The sequence below is a fragment of the Mustela lutreola genome, chromosome 6 (genome assembly GCF_030435805.1).
Source record: "Mustela lutreola isolate mMusLut2 chromosome 6, mMusLut2.pri, whole genome shotgun sequence".
NCBI classification, from domain to species: Eukaryota; Metazoa; Chordata; class Mammalia; order Carnivora; family Mustelidae; genus Mustela; species Mustela lutreola.
The window spans coordinates 151,845,332-151,867,192 of NC_081295.1; the positions used below are offsets into that span (position 1 = coordinate 151,845,332).

Here is a 21,861-nt window from a genome sequence, read left to right on the forward strand (position 1 = left end):
CATGTCTGTCTCTACAGCGAAGCGTATCAAAGATGTCAGAGGAATGATTTTTCTAAATAAGATGAGCTCCAGAAGTGGAGATGGTATCTAGAAATGACAGTATTACTAGGTTGGAATGAGTCTGTTTGTTTTGGATCCTGACTTGAAAAGCCTGGCGAGCGGCTAAGGCCCCGACACAGAAACGTGAGGGAGACACGCCGTGTGCAAACGTCCTCCGGGTCCCCAAGGACCGGAACGTTTGCTCGAGGTAAACAAGTGCTTCCGTCAGAAATCTCGAGCGGAGAGAGACCGTCTGACAGTTCCTTGTGAACTAGCCAAAGGAGCCTTCAGAACTGCCGATTGTCTGTGGAGGTAGAAGGAACCAACGTGCCTGTCCCAGGACAGAGCGAGAGACGGGAACGGAGGCTGTTGTTCATCAGAGGAGTCATTGAACTCCAACACCAACACTTGGGCCATTAAAAAGGGCGCTTTTAAATGCTCTTCTGCTCCCTGCCCCTCAAATCACACACCCATGCTCTCTCTCTCATGCACACACGCACACACACTCATGCACACACAAACACGCGGCCTTTATCTGAAGTGTCTATTCAAACCATGATTCTGACCGCTGACTTGGCAGGTATGGAAAGTATAAGGCTTTCATCAGCGTTGTCTCAGTTTTCCTCATTGCATGGGACAGCCGAGAGCAGCATATCAAAGGCCTGTCCAAAAGCGACTGGCTTGATTGCTGGGGGCTCCCCCCGGGTCTGCCTGCCACATGCCTGAGGACAGCAGGCATCCCGAGGAAGGCGCATTGTCTCCAGCCCGTGGCTCCTCCCACACGCGCCTCCCTCGCCTGCAGGATCTCCAGATCCTTGAGCAGCTGGAAGATGGAGCCTACTCGGGACAGGGTCTCAGGACAGAGAGAAGAGGCAAGGAGGCAGCCAGGGATACCCGAATAAAGGATGGACTGCGGCGGGTAGTCCTAGGTCAGTGTGGGTTCATTCATTGTGACGAACGTACCGTACTCGTGGTCGGATGTTCATGGAAAATAGGGGTCTGAGGTATCCGGGACTCCTCTGCTTCCTTTGCAGTCATCCTATCAATCTAAAACGGTGCTCTAAAATGGCAAGTTTATTTTGTTCAAATTAAGCCTTCTGAATTTTTCTTTAAAGGTCTTAGTGCCAAAGAACCCCACATTCATGGGGAAAATGATCGAAGTGGACATTTACGAATCAGGGAAACACTTCATGAAAGGGCAGCCAGTATCAGACGCCAAAGTATACACGCCATCCATCAGCAAACCATTAGCAAAGGGACAAGTCTCAGGTTTAACAGAGGTGAGTAAAAGACGCTTTTCTCTCTACCTTGCTGGTAAAACAGCAGCTGCAGAAGCACAGAGATTCCAGACCGTGTTTCTGTTATCATTTCTAGTTCCCTCTTTATGTATGCATGAGGCTTTAATCCTTCCTGACAGACTGAACTCTGAATTAGAAAGATGCAGTTTTGCTGATGCCTTTAGCTTTGCTGCTCCGCCTGGAGAGGGAATGAGCCCTTCCTACTTCTAGGCCAGCCGTAGAGGGCAAAAGGCATTATTTTCAGGTGAAAGATGGAACACAGAAGATCATCTGATCCAGGGCATCTCTGTGTCAGGAGATCCTGAGTGGAAGGGGGTGATGAGAGGAAGGGTTTCTTGCTTTACGAAGCTGTTGATAATACAGTAAACGCCTGCAGTTAAACAGGCACTAAAGCGTGTCGGTGTGTGTGGTGTGAGTGCCTTTCTCCAGGCTGTTTGTTGAATATCTGCTTTAGTCATGTGGAGTGAAAATTAAACAATTTTTTTCCTTTCTATAAAAAAGTAACCTGACCCCTCTTTTATACCTTGGTGCAAATCTGGCTGTTTTCCAGTCTCCCTCTTACATTTCATTGAGCTACAGTTGTAAAAGCTGATGGGGTGTGAAATGAAAATGTGTATCACATTTCTAAGCATCATTTGATGTCCTTTCTCCAACACAATTGTTAAGCACTCCACAAAAAAGTGTGCAGCCATGACTTTGCGTACGGAAAAATGAGAAGCGATGTTTATCTGGCCATCGAATTCCACGATTGTTTGAATGTATGTATTATCTTTCCCCTCAAAATAAACTGCCAGGGCATGTTAATTAAGCATCGAGCGTAGCAACAAAGAGGGTCCTGTTATCTGTGCTCTCACTCACTGTGGTGATGGACTCTGATGCCCAAACACGAGTGACGCCTCTCGTGAGCCTGACAGGTGCACGTGAAGAATCCGCGTGCACGGCCATCGGACTGATAAATGGAGTGACACAGGCTCGCCTTCGCCGGGGCCCTGCCAACTGTGTGTCATCCCGCTCAGCCAGGAGTGAGCTCTAGTACTTGATAAGCATAGCCATTAACGGTTGCTGTTGCTTCAAAAAAAAAAAAAAAAGTCTTTGGGGTTTGGGATGGATGACCAGGAAGGAACACTAGAATCCAGAATTTAAATTCTCTTGCATAAAGATTTGGCTTCTGATGCGTTAGCTAATCCTTGAGGGATTGTTAAAGGAAGTGGGCTTTTTGTTGTTGTTGTTGTTTGTTTGTTTTTCTACAGACTACGTATTACAAGGTTGACTTTACATAGCCACAGTGAAAAGGATTTCACAGCAAATGGCAGTGGTGGGCAAATGATTGTTTAATTCCTTCAATGTAGGTCTATTGAAAAGGATAATGTTTTGAAACATTATCCTCAACCAAGAAAAGCAATACCCTTTTGTTAGTTCCTTGACTGTCGTGTTACCTGCTACAAGGGCAGCACCGTTTAAATTTGGGGGGCAGCCTCCTCTCATCCCCTGTCCTCTCTCCCTCCAGCCTGGAAAACGCATTGTCATCTGTTCTACCAACGGACCTTCTCTGCATGGGACTATTCCAGATCCTGGGTGAGATGAGGGAAAGTCACTTGTGTGTTGGCCCTCCTCGGTTTCTAGGAAGGGGCAAGGCCACACGCATGAAGCCAAAGGGTTAGGACTTTCGAGGGAAAATCAGGCCAGGCTTCCATCACCGTTTGTGACTTCCTGTATGTCAGGACTGAACGTGGCTTTACACTTCATTACTGGTCAGCTTTTAAAGATAACACCAGGCTCAGGGTCAAAAAGCCTTCTTCAGTCAGTGTGTCCTGATATTAGAAATGTTTTTGCTGATGACACAAGCCAAAATAAATTAAGCAGGAGGAGAACAGCTTGTCACACTTTTATAGAGTAGAGAAGTGGGTAGAGGTTGTAACCATGTCTCAGACTCGTTGAGCTCTTTGAGCACCGGTAAAGGTTCTGGAACTCTTGAATGACAGAACCAGCATACTTCCTCCATGGATGAAGCATGACCTTGGGGTCTGACAGACCTGAGTTTGCATCTGGACTTGCCAGTTTCCCCTAACTATGCAACTGCCAAGCTTCCTTTCGTCTTCATTTCAATGGGAAGACTAATGTCTCGCCTGTAGGGTCATTGAAAGGAGTCCCTTTGGTAGTGTCTGTAAGCCACCTGATACTGTTCCTGGGGCATAGCAATCAGCTTCCAAAGGGTCGTTTCCCCTTTCCCATAAATCTAGTTGCATCTAGAAAGAGCAAACCCTGAAGATGACCTGGTACTAATCATTGTCGTTGTGTTTCGTTGTTTTAGCCCTCATCATGCAGTACATGCTGTCTAGGGGTAAGCGAGGGGAGTGGATTTCTATATACGATGGTCTGTTTAGGACAGAGGACCCATCCCATCGGAATGTGTTTCTGCATCTTGTAGGCTTTTCCTTAGTTTGTCTAGAATGGCGACCTCCCCTGTACACTTTGTAAAGACATCTGGAAAGGTCAAAGCATCTAAAGCAAAGTATTGTATTAAGTAATTATTGGCCAAAGTAAATGCATTTATCCTCATTGAGAATTTTATGATTATTCTCTAAGTATTTAGCCCGATGCTCCTTGAGAGTTATTTTGTCCCCCTTTAGGTCCTGTTGGCATCTTCTGATAAAACTAGTGAGAGGTAGAACAGACTGGGGGAAGGGGCGCAACCTGGGTGGGCATCGTGGGATCCAGATGATAGCATTCTGGCATCTGTGGTAACAGACTTTTTGACCTTTTGTATATCACTTAGGTTCCCTGGACCTCAGTTGTCTCCGGGATTCTGTGATTGAAATATTCTGTTTGACAAAAATGGATTGACTGCCTACCCTGTGGCAGGGCGTTGAATTCTATAAATATTAATAAATATCAGGCCTTGTTATTTTCAGGTTGTAAGTGAGTGCCCACAACAGGATGGAAAAGGCGAGCAATAATCAAGTCAAAGTTTACTGTCCTGTACGAAATTATATGCTAGGAAACAGCATACGGTAACATCTTCCATGAGTATTCCCCCATCTTTCCTCTCAGTTTGGTTAAAGGAATAGAGAATTAGAAAGAGAGGGTGATAGGAAAGAAGCAAAATTGCCTGAATATTTTTAAGGAATACGGAAGCAAACAGGTACCGATAAGCTAACAGGGGACATTTCTGAGTATCGTTTTAAGGATAATTAATTTCAAAAAAAGGTTATATAATAATTAAACAGGGGAAGGCATCATGGAATTCAAAGGACAGATATAAATCAAAGAAAGGGGAGATCATGAACTTTTATATGAAAAGTTTCAGGGGGCTTTGTTCTTAGGAGGAAGCAAGGGACACATACGTTTTCATAGATGTTCTTGGATCATAATTCTCAAGTGTGGTCTCCAGACTTGCAGCATCAGCAAATCTGGGAACTTGTTAACAAGGCGAATTCTCAGGCTTCAAACTGGACCTGAATCAGAAACTCTGAGAGTAAGGCCCAGTAACCTGTTTTCTTAATAAGCTCTCTGGGTAATTCTGGTGCCTGCTCAAGTTTGAAAACCACTCTTCTAAGAAAATGATTCTCAAGTGGGAAAGAGGGTTTGCTATTTATAAAAGCAGTTTTAATATTGTAATGTAATAAGGCCAAATTTCCACACTTGGAACTTCAGAAAGCGTGGGACCGCATCCCCCTGGATGGTGAAGACTGTCTCATCTGCGTATTAATAATTCTTCTGAAGTGGGTTGTAGAAATGACTGTGGGGACATGCAAACGTCACCTGCCTGTGGGGAGGGGATACTTAGGGGGAAGGGCCATAGGCATGGGAACCCTGAGAAAAAGCACAAGTTTTAAGGTGTTGAAGAGTGGTGATATTTTTGCCACGCTCCCTCATAGAGCCCAAGTGTGTCGTAACGTATCCTGTTCAGTGCGATGATCATTTTACACAGTTGAAGTTTCCTCAGAAAATTGCCGTGCCTTCCAGTCGTGCCACCTGAAGAAAACCCATGGGGAAATAGCGCCTACTGCACCAGATCCGTGACCACCTGATAATATGAATAATTACTGAAGAGCCGTCTATCAAAGACTGGGATCAAGGAGTTGTTTTGTTTTAACTCAGTTATGGAAAATTTGTACTGTAGCAAATTTCAAGCATAATACATGTCACATACCCGTCACCCACCTTTAACATGTGTAACTTCTTGTCTTCCACACTGAAAATCCCAGGTCCTGGTCACCTCGCATAAGTACTCACGGGCTGTGTCCTGTGCTACTCACGTAACTGTCCACGAATAACCATACTAGCGCCATCACCTACAGTGTGACTCCTGAGCGCGGAGCTGATTTGAGGTGGCGGTGGTGGGGAGGTGGTTTTACAGGTGTTTTTGTTGCTGGGTATTTCCCTCGAGGACTGTACAGGCAGAGGGTAGTTTTGAAGTTAGCCGAATTCATTCCTCTCTGTACGGCTGTACCAGCCAGTGACTACTCTGCTAGGAACATTTGTTCCACTTTATTTTCAAATTTGGGGGGAATTTAAAAAATTTAGTTTTGTTTCAAAATCATGTAAAATATTTAGCAAAATCAAATCTACGGAAGTATGTTCTGAGAAGTTCACCTTCTGTCTTCTCCACCCTGTTTCTTCTCTTACCTATTTAAGGAATTTTGTTTGCTTTAGTTTTTGGCTTATTCTTCCAAGGGTTTGCTTTAACAATATAAACAAATACATGTACATGTTTTTTGCCACCTCCGTCCTAGATAAATTATAGACACTTTTGCTGTTTTTCACAGTGTATCTTGACAGTTACTGCCTAGAAGTATATGAAAATTCAATGGATGTTTACAATGATTTTTGTTGGGCTCTTCGGCAAAATACATGAGAGTCTGTGTTGTTCTTGTCTCTAAGTTGAATACTATTACCCTGTATGAAACCCAGCATCTTCTCGGTCAAAGAAGAGAGAGGCGGGATTACCTCAAAGTATTTACGTAGCCAGAGAGACAGCAGACTGGTCAGAAGGTAGTGGTTAGGTGACTATCCTCACCAATATGTGGTGTTTTCTGGAGTTTCGGTAGTGGCCGTCCTGAAGGATGTGAGGTCAGGCCCGGGTTTTTCAGCCCAGGCTTAAACCAACTTTCCCTTTGGAGTTGCAAGAGTCTTACCAATGACTTCACGGCTTTAGTTGTCTTCTGGATACCACTCGACCACTCGGGCTTGTGCCGGATGCAGAGAAAAAAATGAGGAGAAAATGGACGGTATTAACCGTCTTCTCTGTGTTCTATGGAAAGTGGTATTTGCGTTACCAGCCTGTGTTAGGAAGACAGGAGAATATGAACACTACCCCTGCTTGATCGAAGCTAACTAGTTTTACTCCTGGTGCTCTTTCCTCTCTTGTGGCCCATCTTCTAACAAATTACTTGGATCCTACCATCTCTGAGATCAATACTTAAGAAGTCAGAGCCATTTCATGCCTGAATCGGAAGAAAATTCTCTCTGATTCCAAACTTAAGTAGTGAGTTTTATTGCAAAGTTTTTCTTTTTTTGAGTTTATTCCTAGTAGGAAAGGATTGCTTTAAATAAGAAAGAGGTGGTGGCAGGGTGGGGGGTGGTGATTTGTGGAAGCAGCTCGAGATTTGGAGTCTCTCGTGTTTGGGTTCAGATGGGAATTACACGCTTCTCTGCTCCTGTACAACCTCCTTGAATCACAGTTTCTTCATTTGTAAAATGGACACAATCGAGCCACAGAGGATTAAATTAGATCATGGGGACAGAATGCCTGGTGTATCACACGTGCATTAATATTTGATAAAAGGATTCAGTAAGTGTACTTTTAAAAATCAGTGATTTCCTGGGTCTTAATTTTTTTTTTTTTTTACGTCAATGTTTTTTTAAAAGGTACTTTGCTTCCATTGGCTTTCACTCTATAGTATTGTACAGCAGTTAAGAACACTGATGCTGGATTCTGAACACTTGTGTCTGAATCTGTTCCACCACTTACAAGGAGTATGACCTTGGGTAAACTCTTCTTATCTCCACCTCCTCTCTCTCCTCCATAAACATGGATAATAGTACCTGCTTCATGGGACTACAGGGAAATGGCTTAACAGTCAATAAAGATTGGCCCCTCTTAATATTATCATTATTAATTTGTGATACATTCCACACAGTGATGCAGAGAAGGTAAAAATTGCCCAACCTTTGATCATTTCAAAAGTTGTCATCGGGACACCCAGGTGGCACAGTCAGTTGAGCGTCCGACTCTTGGTTTCGGCTCAGGTCATGATCTCAGGGTCGAGAGATCGGGCCCCTCATCAGGCTCTGTGCTCTGTATGGAGTCTGCTTAAGACTCTCTCTCCCTTTCCCTCCGTCCCCCCGCCCTGGGAGTGCTCTCTCTCTCTCAAATAAATCCTAACAACAACAACAAAGATAGTTGCAATCATAAGCTGTCGATTTCCTACAAAATGGCGGATGAAAACAGACGAACTTGGCAGCCCCTCCACATAATGAGAAAAACCGATGAGCAGAAAGAGACCCCACAGCAATTTCAGAGCTCAGATATTCATCCTGACAGACGTTTCTTTCTCTTTATGTGTCTTTCTAATGGCGACTGTTCTAGAACGGAGAGCTGGACCCACCATTCCGTTTCTCAGATGCAGTGGGAAGGTTGCCCCCAGGGTTCCTGGCTGCCACCTGTTTCTCATCCGTTGAGACTTTGATCCCAGTAATGGATTCACTTGAGCAGTTAGATGGCTCAGCACCAGCACAGCCGACTGCCCGTGGAAAGGAAGCAGGAGTTTTAAAGGGTGGCACGGTTTGCCTTCATTCCCAAAGGGCCAGCAGGATATTCAGGTGGACTGAGTTTTATGTACAAACCATACTATATTTTCAGAGCTCTGACCCTTACAAAAGCACCGTAAAACTGCTTTCCTCTCCATCTAACATTCATTTCCAAAACCACTGAAGTGAAAGGGTCTATTAGTTCAGGGCCACATTTGAAAGCACATGAAAACTGCGTTCACGAGGTTAAGAAATGGCTTAATAATTAAGTTAAAACAGTTGAAAGTGGATCTAATTTCAAACAGATCAGCTAACCGTGTTAGAAGCAAATGAGGGTGTGTTCCTTCCTATTTTCCTTCCAGCCCTGAGATATTGGCTCCAACCCCACGTGGTTTTTCTCATTCCTTTTTTTTTTTTTTTTTTTAAACTTGATATAAGATTGACTTCTTCATTGCCCATATGTTAAATTGGTGTCGCCCACCGTGAAAACACAGTACACTGGCTATTAAGTCCATTTCGTTCATGCCGCACCCATCAGTGTCTTCTGCCCGCCCGTTAAGACGTGGTTGGGTGTCGCTGTCTCGATACGTAGATTTTATTCTGTGCTGCTGAGCTGTATATTTTATTGGCATTACAGCTGAACTCATCGCTGTGATTATGTCAGCTCAGGATGCGCTTGGTGTGTCCGCTGTACCTTCGTGTACCTGTTTGGTGACCATCCAGAGTACCATCTGAGTGTCCCACTGCTCAGCAGTCTGCTCTCACGCCTCTTGCATCACCACCCATGCAACCACGGACGATAATTTCCTCCTCCCGAGGCCTGGTGCTGGGGCACGGGGAGGGGAACTGTGTGCGTCATGGAATTGTGCCTTCATAGCAATAATGGCTCCCAGTCAGTGACCCTGTCCTGTGCGCGTGGCATGAAGTTTACCGATGCTACCTTTTTACCCGTGTTCTCTCACTGTATTCCTGTAGCCTCAGCCACAGCAGCTGAACACAGGAGCACTGCTATGCTCGCTCACCAAGAGGCATAGGAGGGAGGACTTGGCCAGGCGCTGCCCCTCCCTCTGGACCTGGACTCTGGAGGGAGTAGAAGGCACAGCGAGCTTGCGGTCAGAGGCAAGGGCAGACGCCCAGAGCAAGGAAGGAAAGAGACTAGGCCCCCTGACACTGGATTGTTCACACATGCGCCATGTGCCTGATGCCTGGAGTCTTATGGTGGGTTTCAGCGTTTACCGACTTTAATGTTATTGAGGCACCGGCCCACATGTTGGCGATACAAATAACAAAGAGCATCCTGGCCTTTGAGGAGGTTTTAGTCTGGGTGTGGTTCTGGTAATACTCTTCTTCCATAGGGACCCTGGTAGGCCAGGGAGGGGGTCTTATGTATGTACACCAGCTGCCCTGGGCAACATAATGGCTCTGGAGGTGAAAGTTTTATGGGTGATTTTTTACCAAGTCTAGAATGAATTCATTAAGAACAAAAGGTATTCTTCATCATAAAAGCAACAAATAGAAAAAGCTTTCTTAGGAAAACCAAAGTGGTATCTTGGCAACACCCAAACATGAAAGGTCAGCTAGGCCCAGTCTCATGTCCCCACCAACTGGGAGGAGGGAGACTCCAACAGAGGAGTATCTGTTGTGATGGTTTGAACTCATGTGTCCTGAACTGCACTTTGATGCTCTCGCATTGGCTATGTTACGCTTCCTCCATCAGCTAGCATGGCATGGCCGTGTCTCAGTTTGCCTGGGACAGCCTTGCTTTATACCTGTTGTCCTGATGTAACTGATCATGGTGCCCCTCTCTTTACTCCCCACCATGTTCTGGTTCAGAAGATGAATCACGCGGCCATCCTGTCAATTTCCAAAGTGGACCCGGTACTTTGCTAAGTGCCGCTTGGGACGCAGAAGTCTAGGACGTGGTCCTTGCCCTCAGGGAGAGGAAAGTCTAGTGGGGAAGAGGAGATATGTATGTTTGAAACAAAATATGTAATATAGCAAGTGCTCAGTAAGAAATTGGAAGCTGGGAAGCCTCTCAAGGTTGGAGGTATTGGGGGATGTGTGGGTCAGGGTTCTTTGCAGACAACAGAAAAATGTTCATCTAGTTTAAACAGAAAGGGGGATACAGTTCACAGAGTCGTGGGAGAGGCTGGCACGTAGATGCTGCTAGAACGACAACACCCAGAACCACACAGAAGGTGCCAGTAAGAAGTCTTCCCTGGCCCCACCCTGTACCTCAAAGGCGGAGTTCCCACGCCCATCCGCCTCCTCACGGAGCCCACTCCACAGTCCGTCCCTCCCGGCATGGCCTCTGGGTGTAGAACCTGGCTCTCAAGCCTGCGTCCAGGGACGAAGGAGAAAGGGAGATGGTCCCCAGAGTCTGTAGTGATAAGAATCCTCCGCGTGGAGACCCAGTGGTGTGAAGAGGCTGTTGGAACAGTTTCCCCTGCAGGGGTTGTCATGGATGTGCTGGGCTTAGAACTGGACTTGAAGGACAGAAGGGACCAAGGCAGCAAGTGAAGAAGGAGATTCTCTCAGTGTGAAAGGAACACAAGTCAAGGGACAGAAAACACAGGAATGCAGCTGGCCTTCTGTGTGCATCCATACACAGATGCGGGCCGGTGGGAAGCGGTGGGAAATGATGTCTCCTGGGAAGGGGGAGACCTCTGGGTTCTGAAGGCAAATAGCACGAGACAGAAGTTGGGCTTTGCTACAGTAACACATAAACTCCGAAAGCTCGGGCTTCATCCTGCATACACTGCCACACATCGAGAACCTCGTGAGGCGCCGTTGGGAATCAGGGACACCCTGTTCCACGCAGTCCCTCAGGGACCCAGGCTGATGGCAAGCAGAAGTTTGCTGGAGAGCCAGGCTCTTCCGTCCCCCAGCGCCAGAGTGGCTGATGACATTTCTGTTCACGACAATTGACCGGAATATTCGTGTGGCCCCACCTACTTCAAGGGTTTGGGAAATACATACTTATGGCATGGCATGGCCGTGTCTCAGTTTTCCTGTTGTCCTGATGTAACTGATCATGGTGCCCCTCTCTTAACTCCCCACCATGTTCTGGTTCAGAAGATGAATCACGCGGCCATCCCGTCAATTTCCAAAGTGGACCCGGTACTTTGCTAAGTGCTGCTTGGGACGCAGAAGTCTAGGACATGGTCCTTGCCCTCAGGGAGAGGAAAGTCTAGTGGGGAAGAGGAGATATGTATGTTTGAAACAAAATATGTAATATAGCAAGTGCTGTATTGAAGTGCCTGCCATGGCCGGTTGGAAAATCTTTGAGGACCAGCAGAACTGTGAAAATCATCTGTGGGAGGAAAAACTGAGGAGCACTGGGCCACCCTGTCTGTCTTGCTCACCAACAGCCCTCAGGCCCAGCACAGCGGCTGGCTCGTAGCTGGCACTCGGCACATGTTTGTTGAATGAATTTGGCTCTCGGTGACATGCAGGATGGAATGGAGAGTTTCTCCACCACAGGCAGGGAAGTTGAGAATAAATCTATGACTTCAGCTTGGGATATTAGTATATTCTTTAAGGACTAAAAAAGAAAAATTATAGTCGAGCTACAGAACCTGTTCTTGGAGGTCATTCGACGTCTTGATAAGCACATTGCAAAAGCCCATTTTTAAGTTGAAATAATCTTGCAAATTTAAGTTCTTTTTGTGGAAACTTTAAGGATGAGTACTTTAGAGCTGGGATGCTTCTAACCATAAATTTGCGTTTTCTTCCCTTTTTTTTCCTAAAGATGAATCTGACAGCCTGTTTCTCCCATCATGCTCAGAAGACTAACTTTGAAATGTGCCTCAAATAGAACTATGGATATTTCTGTTTTCTAACGTAGTTTACAGCATTTTAGATGTAAAGGGTTTTGGAGAAATTAGTTTTCTCCTGCCCCTCTGTCTCCCCAGTGCAATTCTATAAAATTATTGAGAAACACAAATATTCAAGCCGTATGTCAAGTCAGCAGTTATCTGGTAGGATGTCCACGTACAAAAATGGGATGCAGTAGGGCTCAGTGGGCTAAAGCCTCTGCCTCTGGCTCAGGGCTCGATCCCAGGACCCGCATCGGGCTCTCTGCTTAGCAGGGAACCTGCTTCCATTCCTCTCTCTCTGCTTGCCTCTCTGCCTACTTGTGATCTCTGTCAAATAAATAAAATCTTAAAAAAAAAAAAAAAAAAAAAGGGATGCAGTGCCCTCCAGATTTGCCCCTGCTTGAGACAGGACCACAAAAGCAAAGAACCACAGCAGACATACTTTATCAGGATTAGCATTTTCCTTCCAGAAACTCCTGGCTCCCAAGGCTTCTCGCTTGCACACATCTGTTCTGAAAGATAGAGTATGTCTTAAGCACAAAAGCTGTGGAGTCGCCCTGTGTGGATTTAGACTTCTGGCTCTGTTCCTTATTAACTGTGTGGTCCTCAGCTGATCACTTACCCTCTCTGGTGTGTTTCCTCTTGCATAAATGGGGGGTAATAGAAATCTATCTGACAGGGTGGTTTTGACGAATGAGATGATGCGTGAGAAGCACTCAGAGTATTACCTGACACATAGGAACAGATCAATGGTGTGAAGTTGGGGCCGTGGTGATAGCAGTGATTTCTCTGGACCCAAATAATCAGAGTGCGAATGGTATTGTGTCCCTGGGCATGGGTTATGTTTTGCGCGAATCACATACATACCATGAGAAGAGGACTTGGTCATTGTTTTTTCAGGTACGTGGATCACCAGCAAGAGCATTTGTAAAGTCCAGTTGCCTAAAATAAATAATCATGATCATGATTTAAGTTTCCCCTTTTCACTGACTTTGAGTAGCTGTTCCTTTTCTGTGATCCCTTCAAGATGAGGTCCGTTCTTCTGAACAATCTCCGAACATCGATGGTACTAGATAGTGTTATTTGCGACAGATCTTTTTCTTGTAGATATTCTTGTAGGAGGTAATTTCCTCTTCTGTGTTGTACTATATTATCTGAAAATAAACACAATCTGCCTAATTGGTCTCCCTGTTTCTACCCTCTATATAAATCAGATTGTGTCTCCCTTATGTTTAAAACCATCAAGGATTCCATATGACCCAGCATATGTACCCAAAAACTGAAAGCAGGCACTTGAGCCAATAGTGGTACACCAGTATTCGTAGCAGCATTATTCACGATAATCAAAAAGGGGAAAGAACCCAAGTGTCAATCAGCAAATGAATGGATACACAAAATGTGATATATACATACAATGGAATTGGACGCATCCATAAGAAGAAACGAATTTCTGACACGTACCACCATGTGAACCTTGAAAACATTCTGCTAAGTGAAATAAGCCAGGCACAAAAGGAGAACTATCATATGTTTCTACTTCCATGAAAGATCTAGAATAGGCAAATTTTACAGAAGCAGAAAGTAGATTAGAGATTATCCGGGGCTAGAGGTAGAGATGGGGAGCTATTTCTTACTGGTTACAGAGTCTCTGGGATGATGAAAAAGTCTTAGGAATAGTGGTGATGGCTGTACAACGTGGCGAGTATAATTAATGCCACTGAATTGTGTACTTGAGAATGATTAAAATAGTGAATTTTATGTTATATATATCTTACCATAATAAAAATTTTTTTTCATGTCGAGTTTCTTCATGCTCACAGCGGAAACAAAATCCCAGCCTGTAAGGCCTAGTATGTTGGCCCCGCCATTGTCCCTCTGACATCATCATTGACCTTTCTAGCCCTTGAGTGTGCTGGACCAGCCACACTGGTCTCTGTGCCTCTCCTCGAATGTGAACACACCAGCGTCACTCCCAGCCAGTCCTTCTGCTTGGAAGCTGCCTCTCTCAGATGCCTGTGTGACACATCTGTCATCTCCTTCATTCATCTGCTGAAATTCTGCCTTATCAGTGAGTCCTTCCTGAGTAGGTCTCTATAAAACAGCCACCCCTAGCACAACCTAGAACCCCTACCCCATCCTTACTCCATTTTTCTCTGTGGGAAATCTCCCTGTCAGACACATATAATTCTGTGTTTCTTTGCCTCAAGTGACTAAAATGGAAAAACCAACCATAAGTGCGGGGAAATTTTGCTTCATTCCTTTCATTTTTTTTTTAAAGATTTTATTTATTCATTTGACAGAGAGAGATCACAAGTAGGCAGAGAGGCAGGCAGAGAGAGAGAGAGGGAAGCAGGCTCCCTGCTGAGCAGAGAGCCCAATGCGGGGCTCGATCCCAGGACCCTGAGATCACAACCTGAGCCAAAGGCAGAGGCTTAACCCACTGAGCCACCCAGGTGCCCTTCATTCCTTTCTTTGTCTTTAATGTCTAGTGCCTGGCATGGCAGAGCAAATCTTTAGGAAATGTCTGCTGAGTGAATAAATGAGTGTATTTGTGTTGGAGATGGAGAGAGAGAAAGAGAGAAGGATGCATGCATAGATGTGTAGATAGGTAGATGGATAGCTGGATAGCTGTCCCTTACCGCAAAGGATTGCAGGACCAAATATCTGGCCACCTTATGTATCAGTTAACTATCGCCACCCCAAATGCCTCATGATGCAACCACAAACCTTAGAGCAAGCCAGCTAATCTCAGCTGTTGCATGGCTTTGCCTTTGGACAGCCCAGCGTCTGTGAATCGGTGTCTCATTGTGTTTTTAACTTGGGTCTCTCTAATGACAAATGAGGTCGGCATATGCGTATACATTTGTTGGATTCTTTTGAGATATTTATTTAGACCTCGTCTCTGCTAAAGAGTCTGTGTAAGTCTGTTGCCCGTTTTCTTCTGTTGAGTTGATACCTTTTGGATTTTTAGAGTTTCTTCATACTATAACAGTCTACAGTCAGCTGTATGTGAAGCACGTAGCTTCTCTCCGTTCATGGCTTGTCTTTTACCCTCTAATTGGCGCCTTAGAACTTCATGTATTTTTGTGATTTTTAGAATGGTTTCCCTGCCTTGTGGGTTAGAAAGGTTTTTCTGCCCATATTACCTAAAATTTTTCCAGTTCTGCCTTTCCTAGGTAAATAATCAATGTACCTGGAATTAATTTTTAAGGATGGTGGGTAGGGGTCAAATTTCATTGTTTTATGTGGGTATAATGAATTGTTCCAGAAAATTTTATTGAAAGGCCATCTTTCCTAGTGGCCTGAAATGCCTCTGTTATAAAAATCACGTTTCAACATATATGTGAGTCGGTGTCCAGCCCTCTACCTGGCATCTTTTTATATTAGTTGTCCATTGCTGTGTAACAAAGCTGGGTAACCAATGGCCTCAAAATTTAGCAGCGTGAAACAAAAAGCATTCTTAATCTCAAAGCGTCTGTGGGTCAGAACTCTGGGCACAGCGTAGCTAGGGTGCCTCTGGCCAGGTGTCTGTCAGGAGGCGGCAGTCAGGGTGTTGACCCGGAGTGTCATCTTACCTGAAAGGTCTCTTTGAGTTCACTTGTTTGGGGATGGTGGGGTACCTGTTCCCATGGGGTTTGAGATTGAGATCTTGGTCCTTTGTGGCCGTTGGTCAGAGGCCTCCTTCAGTCCCTTCTCCTGTGGGCTTTGGTGTAGGACACCTCACCATGTGGCAGCTGGCTTTCCTCAGAGCAAGCAAGCAGAGAGAGAAACAGGGAAGCCACATTTTTTGGGGTGACCAAATTTCAATTTATGTTGAGTGTTATTAATTAGAAGCAAAGCCGATCAGCTCATAGTCGGGAAGAGAGGGAAGTTGTTACACCAGGATGTGAATACCGGAAGGCAGAGGTCACTGGAAGCCATCTTAGAGGTTGCCCACCACACTTCTACAGTAATACAAACAACTTAATCTCCTTGTATTAATCTCTGTTATTTTCAGGGACATGTGGTAGGGTCATTTATTTTTTACTTTTTGAAACCTATCCATATTCAAACAGAAAACATCTTACATGTTAGCTCATCGTTTATGAGATTCTTCGGACAGAGCAAAGCACCTGCCATCTCCTTTATTCATGTTATGCAGTCCATGGAGCTCAATGATGCTAGAACCGTATTCCCAGTGTCACTGAAAATGATGCTCAGAACAGAATGGAAGGGTTGCAGGGTAGTCGCGGTTAACATCACACATGACTTCTTTTTCATTTAAAGCACAAACATCTGCCAGCACACTCTCATGGTTACCTAGTGGGAAGAAATCCTTGGGAGTAATTATTTTGAGTTGAATTGCTTGCTTAAAGATTAACTTTCATACACCTGCTTGTTCCGTTTGTCGACATCCTAGTTCACAGCTTTCTGTATACACTTCATGGGACGAAGGTGGTTTCAGTTGGAGCTTAAGAGATTATCAAAAAGACTTCATCATCAGGAAAGCATCTGGACCCAGTTCACCTTTCCTTTCTTCAGCTTTGTCCTCACCTGTGGGGAACGTTAGCGTGTGCAGATGTGGGCTTCCAGCCAGTGTTTCAAGGAGTTAGACTCCCGCCATCGTCAGGAACATGGTGAGGACCAACTTTGCAGTTCTCAGGGAGCCTTTTGGTTCCCTCTTTATGTCCAGTCCCTTGTGTATGTGTATGCATGTGTGTACTTGCGTTTACCTCCATAGCTAACGTTGAGTTAATGAAAGAGAGACCCATGTATACCTTCTACAGTAATTTCCATATTTTTAAAAAAGAATTTATTTATTTATTTGACAGAGATCACAAGTAGGCAGAGAGGCAGTCAGAAGAGAGAAAGAGGAGTGAAGCAGGCTCCCCACTAAGCAGAGAGCCCGACATGGAGCTCGATCCCAGGACCCTGGGATCACAACCTGAGCCAAAGGTAGAGGCTTAACCCACTGAGCCACCCAGGTGCCCCTAATTTCCATATTTTGATATAGTAAAGAAATAGCTTGGGTTTTAAGTGGGGCTATTAAGAAAGGCTTCTCTATGTGCCTTCTCTTGGAAGAAGAAAATTTAAATAACAGTGGACAAGAAGTAAAAATAAATGCATCCCCAGCTAATAAGATGCCAGACTTCTGATAACACACCCTTCAAGCAAAGCTCGCAGCCCCTTGTTTTTTGTAGAACTAAGGAGGTTATGTATAGACAAATGACAACGTCCCACTATGGGCAAAGATTTTATGCTGTGTTATTAATTCTAGATCCTCTTCTTCTACCCTGCAGCCCACGCATTTATTTGGTAAATGTAACAAGCCAGGAACTAGGCCAGAGTCAGGCATGTGAACGGACAGAGGGTGTCAAGATAAAAAAAGATTAGGAACTTCATAAAGGATGACAGAATTCAGGTAGAAGCCTACAAGTAGAGGGTTGAGGAGCCCTTACAAAGGCTGGAACCACCAATGTTCATTCCAGATTATTGGGGTCTGAGGCCACAGTTTACGTTAAGATACTTACATTAAGAGGTGCTTCCTTAAGTATGTATTTTGGGAATTAAAATGCAATCACAATAGAGATAACTTTCAGATATGAAGGTGGTTTTGTATTTAAAGCAGACTCTACAGAGTCAGGAGATTTTGAGGGTCTTTTCTGATAACATACTGCGCTGCAGAATGTATATTTTAACATAATTTCCTTACATTGATCACATATTTGGTGTTGATAGCTTTTCTGCATAGGCCATATGTGCAGGCTCAGTTGAAAAAAGGAAAAAAACAAGAAGGTGATGCTAAACTCTAATTTCTCTTGAGCTGTGAGCTATCAGACAGCTTTGTCTTCATCCCCAGTAGCTTCCCCTTCCATCCCTAACAATGTTTTTGAGCCATGAGAAAAATTTACACGTAATATTTTGAACCCATTAAAAGATGTTCAGAGCTTAAGAGTTGTTTTTGGATCTCTTGAGTCGGGCAAATTATGATCTCACAGAAAATAATCACTAGGTGATGCGTCGAAGCGGAGCTTTGATTTTTGGTGTGAGTATCTCTTTCTTTCACTGGGGCTCGGTTCAAGTCAGAGGGTTGGACGTCCTGAAAGAGAGGCTCGCCTAGACCAGGCAGATGCACATGCGAGCTCTTCCTTTGGTGAATGTGAAGGTAGAATTATTCAGAATATAATCCGAAATGCATTTGATCATATGACAGATAGTTTAATAATTTATTTTTGGCCTTATTAGCAAAGCCTTATATTTACTCTGCTGTCACCAAAACAAGACTTAAAACACAATCATAGTGATTTCGCATGTGCGGGTATGTTCTGATTTAAATTTTTCTTTCTTTGCGATGTTAATGACCTGATAGCAACTACACATTTGAGCTGAGAGGTTGTGGGGGGAAATGACGTACAAATAATGTCGAATTTAGAATAGCCAGTGCCCAAAGTGGTATGGAAAGGCTGACAGGCCTCTGCTCTCAGCATGTGACTCTGTGGCAGATGCTTTATCCTGTAAATATCCTCCCCAAATAAATGAAAAGGTGTAACTGGTTCCAGGTTTAATTTGTGGAGCTCGTTACATGCCAGCGTACCGACACGGCTGATGGACGACGCATAGAACATTCTCCGCAGAGACTTCAGGAACTAGAAACTACCAAGATCTTTGGTTCAGAGATAATCGGGCGCTCCTCATTATACGATATTACGGTGTTCCCAGTTTGAGGAATTGTCGGGAAAAGTAGTGAGAAGGGTAGCTTGGCACCCTCACTCCCCTGTACGTCCTCGTAGCTGGTGAGGACCCAAAGCACGGGGACAAGGGTGTCTGTCAGTCCACGGAAGGCAGCTGGCACGTGGACCTGGCAACACCTGCAGGGGTCGGGGACAGCAGAACTCATTTAGACGCTGCACGGCAAGATGGGAAGCCAGGTGGCGACTCTCTTCCAGGGATATCTTTTGGTTGAGCAGAACCAGACCAACTGTTCCTCATTAAAACACATTTTGCAACATGTTCTGATGTGAGCAGACCAAGTGAGAGAGAGAGTGTGTGTGTGTGTGTGTGTGTGTGTGTGTGTGTGTTTTCAGAGAAAATGCAGCACTGTGCCATCTCCAGGTCCCATTTACAGAGTGTCAGCATGGCTCACAACTGCAGGACAGGTGGGGTGCAGTGACCCCCCAGGGCGTGGGGCCTGACCTGGCTTTCCTAGAATGGCCTTCTGCAGAGAAACACAAAACAACACCATTGTCCGTCTGTGAGGTGCAGTGACAGGTAAAGTGGGTAGAGTCGGCTTGGAAGGAATCTCGAGCCCGATCACCATTTGGCGTGGCGTGCCCTGGGTTCTCTCACTTCTCTGTAAGGCGTTAGAAATGGACCTCTGCTATGTTATCAACAAGGCTGAACTTCGCAGGACCGAAGCCAAGCCTCTCATGGGCTTCACCGCGCACAGCCGCTCCCCGTCAGTTGGGCAGGTTGGGATTAGGTCACGTTAACAGCCTCCCTGGGCACTGGGGGGGAAATGAATTTGCACCTTAGAGCACTTAGAACGGTGTCGGGCGCATGGTGACTTAGAACAGGCCTCTCATCTCCTTAGCGTTTTTATATAGAGGCTGTGGCCCACCTGTCCTCCTGGATCATTCGGCTTCTGGTGCTGTGGCCGTTTCATGCATTGCAAGTTATAAATATTCCTGAGGGGGGAACTGCAGGAGAGGCCTCTGAGCGCCATGACTTTTCCCTAGAAGGCCAAGCCCAGCCAGCTCCCGAGAAAAGGGCAGGATGTTTGCACCTGTACAAAAATATAAATATAGAATGGAAAGGAACACACAGAAGAACAAATCCCCTTCAGAGAACACTCACTGACCGCCTCCTTCAGGCCTTTGTCTCTTTTGGCTGAAAAAGCCGTGAGCAGGACAAACACCATGGCTTAGCAGGTCTGCGTGAGCAGAGGCTGAGCCTGGAGGCCGCGTCTTTCTCCACAAGGAGGATTCCTGGCCAGCCAGCGACACATCCCCCCGGAGCTGCCCGGCACCCCTTTTCCCTGTAACACGGAGAACATTGGGTCTGTTGGAGCACATTCTCTCCTGTAGCTGGTTTAGCTCTGCCTGAACTGAGCACACCTTCTGGTGGGACAGTGAGAACACGGGGAAGTCACATATGCCAGGAGCGGCAACGTGCACACGCACAGACACGCACAAGCACGCGTGCACACGGGCACACACACAAGTGCACGTGTGCACACACACACGGACACACAACAATCAAAGGCCGAGATGGAGAAATTATCCCGGGTTATCCCCATGGACCCAGGGTGAATCACAAGGATCCTCACTGAAAAGCCTGTACTACTGGCTTTGAAACTAGAGAGAAAAGAGCCCAAGCCAACGGATACAGGAAGCCTCTGGAAGCCAGATAAAGAGCAAGGAGGCCAGTTCTCCCCTAGAACTGCCAGAAAGAATGCAGCTCTGGCAGCACCTTGATTTTTTGAATTTCCAACCTCCAGAATTGCAGGCTAATGGATTTGTATTAAAACCTGAGGTTTGTGGCAATTTACTGAAGTAGCAATAGAAAACCAGTGTACCATGCTACTTCTCTGCCGGCAAGTTTTTCCCCGTTAGTGCTATTTTATTGTTATACAGTGCGGTATAGATGGTGGTTGACCCTCTGTTCCATCTAGCCCACAGTCTAATAAGAAATCCTAGGATAGGTAAATGGCAGTTTATACCCCTGTATAAAATGTGCATCTGTAGTAGTAAGGAGCAGGTAGAAAGGCAGATATCCTTACAGCCAGCACCCCAAGGTGCGGGGCCCGGGACACGTGCTGGCGGGACACCTCTCCAGCGCGCATGGGATCGCGCGGGAGCAGATGGGACATTTGCTACCACTGGCAAGTACCATGACTCGGCCGGCCAGCAGGATGCCCAGCCCCACGGCGGGGAAACGCCTCACTCCTGGGGGCTGGTGCTGGTTGAGAGAGTTTTTCCTACTGGAGGTCCCGTCTGACTGAGCCCTGGGAAAACAACCACAAGAGGAAGCAGGGGGCAGACAGAGGGCGGAGGGAAACTGGCTGGTTCAGACAGGACACAGAACATAAAACCTTTGTGGGATCGAGAGGGACCCCTTTCCTTTTTAGTTTCCTTAGGGGGAAAAAAGTTCTAACAAAACTAAATATCAAAGGAAAAAGCAGATATAAAAATGAGCCCCTGGAACATGTGACCCGTGAACCCCTCTTCGTAAATTGTGGAGTTCAAGTTTCCCTGCACGTATGAGATGGTTGTAGTTAAGAGCTGGTCTAGAGGGCTCACTCCGAGGAAGGAGGCATAGCTTCTCCGTCGCGGGTAAGCCCGCGAGGGGAGTACCCAGGACAGGACATCTTCGTCTCAGTGCTGGGGACAGGTGCTGTGGGGAACTCTGGCCATCTCCATGTTCCAGGTCGCGCTCCTGGGATGTAATAGCCCTTCGTGTGGACTTTCTGCATTCCAGACAGCCAACCTGGGTACTGGGCAGATCACTCCGAACCCTCTCGACATCCTCTTATGGTAGATATTGATATCCCTGCTTCATAGAAGAGATAACTAGGCTTCGGGGCTTTAAACCACTTGTTCAAGGTCACACAGCCGCCACATGTCTGACCCTGGATTCAGTGTCTGCCCTGCCAGAATTTAGAACCCGTGCCCATCCGTCCTATATCGTGTGTCCCCTGATAATGGGGAAGGGACAGGAATAGCCTAGATCAATTAGCTATATGTGAGAAGCAAATAAAATAGTGACTCTAATTTCACAAAAAGAGTATCTGAGACAGTTTGCCAATTCCATTAGGACCGCAGAACACTACGGAATGTGTTAACCTGGAGTTTCATGTGCTCAAAACACTTAACATGCCTAGCTCACTTGATCCTCCTAACACCCTGTGATGTGGAAATACTAACAGTAGCTCCATTTCTTAGGCGATTTTATGTGGAAACAGAGGCTAAGTCATT

The 21,861-nt window shown here is 45.7% G+C and overlaps 1 protein-coding gene across 3 annotated transcripts in view; it reads left to right on the plus strand.

The window, feature by feature from the left end:
* CDKAL1 (CDK5 regulatory subunit associated protein 1 like 1) overlaps positions 1-21,861 on the plus strand; it is a 640,699-nt gene that overhangs the window by 612,511 nt on the left and 6,327 nt on the right. For 2 of the 3 annotated variants that reach the window (XM_059179446.1, XM_059179445.1), the window contains one exon: positions 1,155-1,319. In XM_059179446.1, the coding sequence (XP_059035429.1) occupies positions 1,155-1,319 (165 nt within the window). Of the gene's footprint in view, positions 1-1,154; positions 1,320-2,844; positions 3,644-21,861 lie in introns of those variants that run through there. The other variant, XM_059179447.1, reaches the window with a different exon arrangement.